The 10,000-nt window shown below is 32.8% G+C and overlaps 1 protein-coding gene across 4 annotated transcripts in view; it reads left to right on the top strand.

Moving 5' to 3' along the window:
• The window catches only part of LOC113830096 (terpene synthase), a 19,737-nt gene that overhangs the window by 9,702 nt on the left and 35 nt on the right, over positions 1-10,000 (top strand). For all 4 annotated transcript variants that reach the window (XM_070136560.1, XM_070136561.1, XM_070136563.1 and 1 more), the window contains exons 6-8: positions 591-730; positions 3,101-3,203; positions 4,685-10,000. The exon at positions 4,685-10,000 is cut by the window's right edge and continues 35 nt beyond it. In XM_070136560.1, the coding sequence (XP_069992661.1) occupies positions 591-730; positions 3,101-3,203; positions 4,685-4,884 (443 nt within the window). In that variant the 3' untranslated portion in view covers positions 4,885-10,000. The remainder of the gene's footprint in view (positions 1-590; positions 731-3,100; positions 3,204-4,684) is intronic.

The following is a 10,000-nucleotide window of genomic DNA, read 5'->3' as shown; positions in this document are numbered from 1 at the left end:
TACCTTGATTAAATAAAAAGTGTAATTTTAGAATTTGTTTTGCCCTATTTTCATTAGAAATATTGCTCAAACTAATATACTATAACTGTAAACATATGTGGCCTGTGCTGTTTATAAAACTCACTCATGATGGGAGCTCCTGGTACCATGTCAAACCATGGGCTTGAGTGCAGATAGTCATCTACTCGAAGGGAAAAGTAAAAGCACGGAAACATAAAGTTATCCTTCTCTATAAGCCTTTAGTTGACTTTGGATAATGTAGCTGAAAAACGGGCTATTATTGAAGGGCCAAACAAGAAAACTGTTTAGCAAACACAACTTGAGTAGGCTCAACTATGCATGACAGATATGTCATTCAAGTATAAAAGAGGGTATAGCAATGACGATATCACCCCAGAGAGAGTGTGTCAAAGAAATTTTATCCTTGGTTCTTGTTTATTTTAGGGTTTCATTTGCATTATATATATGTAATATATTCCTGTTACTTATTTTAGGAATTCATTTGCTTTATATATGTGTGTATGTATTATAAAATAATATGGTTTCTACCTTGAGTATGACAGGAATAAGATTTTTTTTTTTTTTTTCAGAAACGGGTGGATTATTTGGCTTAGCTATTCGATTAATGCAACTTTTCAGTCAAGTCCAAGATGACTTTTCAAGAATCACAGGAATTTTGGGACTGTACTTTCAGATTCGTGATGACTATGCAAATCTTTGCATGAAAGAGGTAAGGATATTAAAACTATTAATTCTTACATACAATGTAAAGTTATATGAATTATTGGTTAAAAGTTCTGTCTAAAATGTTTTATTTGCCTTCTCTAACAGGGGAATGTGTGTTTAATAAGAATGTAAAACATAACCCTGTGCCCCCCCAATCCCATTCTTGTTATCATGGGAGACGGGGACTAAGGCCTAATGTTGGGTATCGCCCTTACCTTGGGCCTCAGCCCTTGGCTCAACCTATTTGTTATGGGCCTTTCATCTCCCCCTTTCCCTTCCCTTCTCTTCTTCAACCCCCTCTGTCCTAAAGTGTAAGAGCTGTACTGAGAGGATGAAAGGCTGCCTTTAGGTCGGTCCTGAATGGCCTCGGGGAGCCATTAGTGCGGTATTCCCTGGGTTGATTGTCTAGCCCTTACTCCTTATGAGGATCCTGAAGAGTAGACCATTCCTCTACCCCACACATTTCAGGCTTACCATGGCTAAAGAAGATCTTGTATTCTTATTAGGGTAATTGTAATTAAACATGCTTCTCCATGATCTAACTTATCTGGAATTAACTTCCCTGGTTTCCAGACCCCTGCCTTTACTGTCATTGGCTCCAACCTGCTTTGCTTTTACCCCTTCATCAGTGCTTGCTGTAAACTTGATCCATTCTGTATTATCCACCCTGACCATTACTCAACCTTCAGAATACATCCTTTACTTTCTCACAAGAACCTCCACTACATCTCCAGCTCTTGTACAGTCTTCTTCATTTTCTACCCTTTCTTCTCTTATTACTATTGTTCATCCTTATTGACTTCCTCCTCATAATACTGTCTCACTCCACACCACTCCCTCTTCTTCCTGTCCTTGTCCTGCTACTAGTTCCACCTCTACAAACCTTCTCATGTTCTCTTGTCTCATTCTCCAGGCTCTTCTCCTCCTACATTCTGACACCCATTTCTACCCTTATTATCCATTGTTTGTTTCATAATGGCTCTTTGTATTGCTCCACATGTAATATTTCTCTTCCTTTCTTAGATGCATAAAAACTCTCCATTTGATCTAATCATCCTTTGCCTTTAACCCCCTTTCCTCTTTTACTGCCTTACCCCATTTGCTCCAACTCTTCACCCTATACATTACCATTCTATCCTATAGTGCTCTACAACCCTTGACATCTAAACATTTTGTCCTAATCATTAGCTAATTTTTATCCTTTTGCCACATAGTGCTATATGACCTTTGATGTCTAGCATTTGTTTTGACCATTAACCATTAATGACCATTAATTAACCAATGGCCATTACCCATGCCATATTGAGGGATGTGCTTCTAATTTTGCCCATAGGTGCAAAATTAAAAGCTATATATGATCATCCAGAAAACAAGCTAAAAGTAGACTTTAATCTTGTTTGAGAATTAGAAGGGCTCTACCTCATCAAAGACAGCAAGAGTCAAACAAACCAACAGTTGTTTAACAGACATAGAATACTCAGCATGAATGATTTAAATTTATATATTATTTCAAGTAGAAATGCCTGCTGTAATTCCTTTGAAACTGACATTACATGACACACTTAAGAAGTAAAAATATTTTCAAACATTTTAAAACGTGTCTAGATTTTTAAGTTGATCAAATATATATGCCAGTAGTACATTGATATGTGTAATGACTGATGTCTGTTTCAGATATTAAATGAGAAAGAAATACTAAGATATGTATATATATATACACACGCACAGACACACACACACACACACACACACATATATATATATATATATATATATATATATATATATATATATATATATATATATATATATATATATATATATATATAATATATATATATATATGTATATATTTATATATATGTATGTATTTATATATATAAATATATGTATATGTATACATATACATAAACAGTATATTATTGACTTGTTTATAGAGGCTTAGTAATATTTCAAGAGTTACACTATTACTTTTTACCCTACATCATGCCTGTTTTTAGACAAATCTTTATTGTTGTTACATTTATTGGTTTAGTCATTGAATGATTTGATGCCGTTATATTTATTAATTATAGATATAAATGATTATATGGAACTAAAGATTACAAAATAAAGCAGGAGAATAAATGAAGCAGGGGCCCATATAGGCTGAATACTAATAGGAGAACTGTATAATACATGTTGCAAATTTCACAATCTCTGGAGATAAAACACAACTTCAAGTTTAATTGCTCTAAGTAAAAAGCCTCTATTATTTTATAGATGACATACACACAAATGCTGCTTATAAACGAAAACACAAAGTAATTGCTTTTACAGACCATTGATTTTGAGATATGAGTATCTGTGATAACCGTTGTTTGTCTTTTTGCAGTACAGTGACAGTAAGAGTTACTGTGAGGATTTGACAGAAGGCAAATTCAGTTTTCCAGTCATCCATGCCATTAAAACCCACCCTGATGACCAGCAAGTTATTAGTATCCTTTTTATGCGAAGAGGTTTGAAGTTTAGAAATATTTTTACTTGACTTACTTTAAATACCATTATGTTTTTTGTATTATTCTATGGCACAAGTAATACTCAGAAGACAGCTGAAGCTCATTTAATGGTATTTACCCAAAATTCATCACATTAACCCCCACCCCCTCTTTATCTTATGATGAGAGATTTCATGAGACACATGCTGCAGAAATATTACCATGATTATTATGTCTGCTTTGTGGAAATAGCAAGTGGTGGATGAATTTTTTATAGAATTTCCTTGACTTTGGTAAGGCCTGGTCACACAGTGGAGATTATACCCAACTTCAGTGCTGAATTTATTAGATACATATTCAACACTGAATATATATCTTAATTTTATTACCATCTTCATTCAGATGATGATGGTGATACTCTTTTCCTTGCACAGACTCCATAGCGTATCTCTAAGTTGTCCATAACTCAGTGTAGTAACATTTTGTTATTTGTGTCATTTGTTAAATTTTTTCATAATATTCAATTCTCTGTGATACAACCTGTTCTGCCGGTAAAAGCAGGCAAAAATAGGATTCTGACATTAGAAACAGCGTCCTCCCTGGAGCTGGTGCTCTTCTAGTCTTGGCCTCTTCCTATTTGCACAGTGAGTCTAATCAGTCCCCATGAGCTTTGTTCATTCATGTTAAGTCATTCCCATCACTCTAGCCTTGTGCTGAAATTCTGGTGATAGCTAACTCATGCTGAGTTTCCATATGACATTATGGTAATATCATCCGGATTGTAGGGTAATGTTAGCATAGTTGTTAATGAAATGGAATATAAAACATGCCAATTTCTAGGTTAGGTCCTTTTGTGGAAGCACTAAACTGTTCTAAACTCTCTTGGTCTGCAGCCATAATAATTTTTCGTTTGATGTTATTTTACTGTATATAAATTTTGTCACGGTACATCAAAGCTCACAAATACTTGTATGGGTGATATGAATGTAATTGCTTTTTTATACTTTACTTTTCTCTGGAGGGAAGCAAGTTTCTTAGGCTGGCAGATGTGACTTTTAGAAAATATTACATGAGGTTCAGCTGAAGTTTTGAATGTTTGTATTTGATGTTTGATCTTCAAAATGTTATTGAACTGTGTTGATGACAATGTATGGGCAAGTGTACAAATGATTTTGACTGCTTATGTAGTTGCATGTGTGAGTGTGTATATGAATTTGTATATTTCCTAGCATTTATGCTTTATACATGAAAATATATTTGTGTATGTAGGGTGAAGGGTGGGTTTGCTTGTGTGTTTTAGATTGCATTTGTACATTCCATTATTTGTGTGAGCTTGATGTTTATGAATGTTCATTATTGATTGGTAAATACTGGAATGTATGTTTTTGCAGGCAAAAAAAAGGTAGGATGTAAGATAATGAAACTTGATTATAAGAATCATTCTCATTTGCATGCTGTCCAACCTTGACCATAAACCTCAGACATCATCCGCCAGAGACCCAAAGACCTGGAGGTGAAACGATATTGCGTGTCCCTTCTAGAGAAGTTTGGTTCCCTCGAGCACACCAAAGAAACCATGAAAAAACTGGAGGCTGAAGCACGAGAGGAGATTGTCAGGCTAGGGGGCAACCCCCACTTGGAGAGAGTGCTGGATGAACTCCGGAATTGGGAGAGCCTTTAAAGGCAGGAGGACATTTCTCACAAGCTTATTTATTATTATACTAGATTTTTTTTTCCTTTTTTTCAGGGTCTTTTTTGTGTTAAGATAGTTTTGTACTACTTATATGTAAGAAAAGAAATCAGTAGCCACTGTCAGCTTTTATCTCTTTTTTTTTATTCATGGAGTGCACAATGTTTAATGAATTAAGCAAGGTGTGTGATTAATATAGGTAGATTCTATATTGAAAATATATTTCTTTCAATGAAAGAAAACCTTTGAATATTGAACCCTATATTTACTGGTTTGATCCTCTAAGTAACGAGTACCTCACTTTCATTATGATGGTGGAACAGTAAGTTACCATTTGGAAGCCTTGGTTCCCCTGGGTAATTGACTAATTGGGTCCATACTGTGAAATGAAGTCTTTTTCTTTTAGATTGAAAGTTAAAGGTATTAAACATGGTTTTCTTTTATAGAATATTGACTTCAAATATTTATGAAGATGTTCCTGATAATGGTATAAAACATAGCTTCACTTGATTACATGCTAAATGGAAAATTGTTTCAAATGAATGGTTCCAACCATTCATTCAAATGGAATAATTGCTTTAAATATTGTCATATCACTCTCAGTATAAACATTTATCAAGATGTTTCTAGTGTCCCTCTTTCTGTAGTTATGCTTGCTGTGCCTCTCTTCACTCAGTATTGAAATAGGAATTTTACTAATGATAAGTAGAGTAGTAGCAGTAAAAAGCAACAGTAAAATGCAGATTAGGTTTGCAGCAACTGTAGAATTAGAAATGCTATAATATTAAATTCTTAGAAGAAATGGTCATTAGATTTTTAAATTCAACTACTTCATTAATTATGCATTGCACAAATTTTAGATTTAATTCTTTCCTTCCAAAGACAACACACAAGGTCAATAATACATAGTATAGAAAGAGTTAAAGATATAGATTTGAGCACATGAGCAGGCTATTCTACTTATTCATCTCTAGTTTACTGAACACTTAAAAAGCAATGCAACCTTGAACTATATTATGACTAGCTTGCATGCATTACTTTTCTCCAGATATGTGAAAAATAAAAGTGCACAGAATTTATTAATTTTCCTGTCTAGCCTTCAGATAATTATGCCTTTCAATCCAGCTTGGTCTGTCCAAAGAATCTATGAAAGCAGAATAGTTCTTTGATGACCTAGAGATGGAATGGAGAAGGAAACGGTCTTCCAGAAAATAAATGAAAAATGAATGTTTTTCCAGAATATATTTTCCATCCATTAGAGTAAGAAGTAGACAGGGAATTTGTTTGTTTTATTCTAAGATCAGTGCTTCTAGGTTAACACACTTGGCTGTTCACATCAGTGATTTTTGTAAATTATATTTGGTTTGACTGTTACATCTTGAGATAACAGGTGAAACAAAATGAAAAAGAGCAACTGAAATTAAACTCTTTTCTTACTGATTGATACATGAAGATTGATTTTGTTGTATTATCCTTTCTATCTAATATATTGAAGGTTTAGTGAAAATCAGTCATATATAACAATTTTATAGACAGAAAAGAATCAACTGAACATTACACTGGTTTGATTTTATTAAGGGCTGATTATATGATATTGGCAGTTCATAACTCTGATGGAATAACATTTAGGCTTTATAGAATGCTAGTCCTTATAGAAGGATTATAAAAACTATAGTTTTTAGCATATTACAGTATAACAGAGTAATAGAGTCCAGTAGATTTTAGATATAGAAAACTTTTCCTCTACTTCATCTTACTGCTTGTTACAATTTTTTTTTTTTTGAAGAATGAAATGTAATTGATTATAGGAGGAGAATCATATGGTAAATTAGAGTGGAACCCAAAAGTCCTAGATATATTACCTATAGATATCCTTTACTATGTTGTATGCAATGGTTTTACAATTATTTTCTTTCAATATCTTTATTGGATATATTACATCCATTATGTGTGTTCTTTGTCTCAGTTCAAACTGATCTGTAGCATAATTAAAGAGCAAATGCTATGATGAATAGATGTAAATTTTTATTAAAAGGTTTTGCATTGTGCTGTATTTTACACAGTTCTAAATCGTCAATAGAATTGCAAATGACAATAAAAAAGTATGTAATGTAGATATCAGTACATAAGGTATGCAGTTTTGTTATTTCACTTCTCCAAAACTTATTGACAGATTGTTGACAAGATGAGTTTTCTGGGAAATTGATGCTATTGTAAATTTATTTATTTAGTAGAATTTTGAAATAGATGATAAAATGAGTTTGAAATTTTTGTGATATAAATAAGTTGCATCATGATTTTGAATGATTAGGTTTATCTTTTGTCTATCATACCTGGTTATCAAATATATACAGTACATATCAAGAGTTACAATCAATATTCCTTTCCACATGCTCAATCCCTGCAGTGCAATGATCTGTGAATTGTTCTTGGTGAAGATATTATGCTGCATCCACATGATTAAATATTTCTTATGGGCATGAGAGGTAAAGCTCTTCAGTGGGCAACTTTGATTAGCAAACCAGTGGAATGCCCATGCCTGAGTTGAGCACAATTGCCAGCAATGGATGTACTGCACTCAAGCATCTACTGGTCATACTGGCTATGTGTCTGGCTACTCATGGACTTGGCTATATGGACAGCAATTAGGCATGTTCGACAATTTGCCCAGCGAAGGTGCTGCTTTCTGGGCAAGTCTGATCATGTGGATAAGGTTTAACTTACTTGTACATTTTTAGTGCCAGGACATGTAATTCTTTACCTATTTAACTATAGCTGTAGGTATCGTTGTCCACTACTTTATTTTCAGATACTTTGTCACTGGAAAGATTTGCATTGTCTGATTTATCTGTTATTTATTATAATTTTAAGATACTTTTCATTTCTGTAATTTGTCCAGATATATTAAGGTATTGTTTGTGTGTGATGCTGATCAACTTGCTGTTTGCATTACAACGAGAACTAATACTATCCTTGCTTTATTTGTGGCAGTCTAGCTGGAAGGATCAATTATTGTACCCTGGTAACCTGGTAGCAGTCAACAGTAAAATGCATAGTAAACAGTTGTATGCATTATTAGAATGCCCAAATTTAATGGAATCAGTGGCAAATCCCTGATAAAGCCATGGCTGACTTTGAGTTTTATACAATAAATGCTGCAGCTTATTATTAGTAAATGACCTTTACCCACAATAGTCCTACCTCCAGCTGAATCATTCTAAGGTAATTACGAAGTATCAGTGTTTTTTTTGTACATTATGTATTTGCAGTGTTTTATTTTTAATGCTGTATTTAAAGATTATGCAACTGTTTGCTATATGTCTCACAATTTTGGACAGTGTGTTGACTTCTCAGATGGCCAAGGCATGATAAATTAACATTCAGATTCATGTGGCTTGACTATAACTTTTAATGCAATAAGAACAAAATAACAAAATAAATAACACTAAGATCATATTTAAGTGAACAATACACATTAGTAGAACAAAATCAGAAATAGAGCATGAAAACACCAACAATAAGGCAGTATTGATACAGCAACGCCGGAACACCAAAACAACCACAGCAAGAGTAAAGGAATAGTTGACAGCATCAGTTGCGTGTATCATGGATTGCATGATATTTAATTGATTAGAAAAACAATCGTGGATACAAAGGGCATGATGGTAAAAATCCTATGTTCATTTCTGCCAATAAATATTTAATCTTGCAAGTTCAGATGTAGAGTAGTTATTTTGTGTTTACTGATCACATTCCAGATGATTTTAACAGGGATTATTAACAGTATTGAGTGTAGTTTAGTTAATGTTATAACTGTGTTTATCTGACATTACGGTATTGATTGTTGTTATATTACAAGATCTGACATTATGAATGATCTAACAGTCAGTAAATAGTACAGGTTTTTCCTTTATTATGTGACTACTATATAAGGACATTGGAGGTGTCTCCAGAAGGTGAATTTAAGTAATTAATTTCTAGGGCTTGGATAATGGTACTTATTCTCTGCAGATTAATGAGATTTCAAGAGGGAGGGAAAAAATAGCAGATCTATATATTTTTTTCATGTTAGTGTCATAATTTATAGAGTATCTTAACTATAAAAGTCATTGTCACTGCTCTACTTTTATTCTCTTGCTTTAGAAAATAGACTTTGATGATCTCACTGACTGCTGTGATTCTTTTTTTATTTGATAATATAATTTTGATTTTATTAATTGCTATAGTAATATGTCATTAGCTGCATCAATAACTTAACGATAATCGTAATTTAGAATCTCGTGCACAAAGTGGTTTTGTTTATATCAAGGGTGATTTATTTTATTTTGTTTTATTATAATTTTCTTTCCATTTTTTTTTTCTTTTTTGTTTTGTTTTTGGGTCTCCCATTATGTGGTACTTAAACTGTAATGCTATTATGAAGTGTTTAGCAGTTGTAAGAAAATGAATAGTAGTGAATGTTTTAAAATGAATGTAAATGTCATTAAATTTCATTTGTGAATTTTTTTGTGGGGACTTATAATTATATATTCTCTTGAATAAGAGAAGAAAAACAATTGGAAAATATTGTTTTTGGATGTTCTTTGCTCACCAGAATATGTTTTAATGTGATGATGAAGTTTGTACACTTAGTAAAAGGTCATATAGAATCTAACAGCAAAGTATATGACTAGCTCAGAATAACAATTGCTGTCAAGGTTAAGTAGCTGCTGTATCAAAATGCAAGAACTTATTTGATGTAATTGAAAACTGCATTTTTTTTTTTTCATAGTAATGTGTTTTTCATAATTTTTATTTAATAATTTCTTTTGTGCTTTGATAATCTTGTAAAGAGGTTCATGGTTCCCATGACACTGCAATTTCAGGTATATTCTCTTAGTTTAGTAATGTGTTTTTGTACTCGTGGAAGCGACAGTAGCCTAATGGATCTATGCTTATTTAGATTAACATTAAAAACTCGTGGGTACTTTGGAAGATATGAAAATGTTCTCAATTGGTGCAATTAGTTTGAAATATTTATTTGATATTTAATGCCAAGTGTCTTGAATTTCAAACTTTAAGTTTAGTGGTAGCTAATATTTATATATGTCTGTGTGATAATCAGCTA

Source organism: Penaeus vannamei, chromosome 22 (genome assembly GCF_042767895.1).
Source record: "Penaeus vannamei isolate JL-2024 chromosome 22, ASM4276789v1, whole genome shotgun sequence".
NCBI classification, from domain to species: Eukaryota; Metazoa; Arthropoda; class Malacostraca; order Decapoda; family Penaeidae; genus Penaeus; species Penaeus vannamei.
The sequence above is the reverse complement of the archived record's forward strand: the minus strand, read 5'-3'. Positions and strand labels throughout refer to the sequence as shown.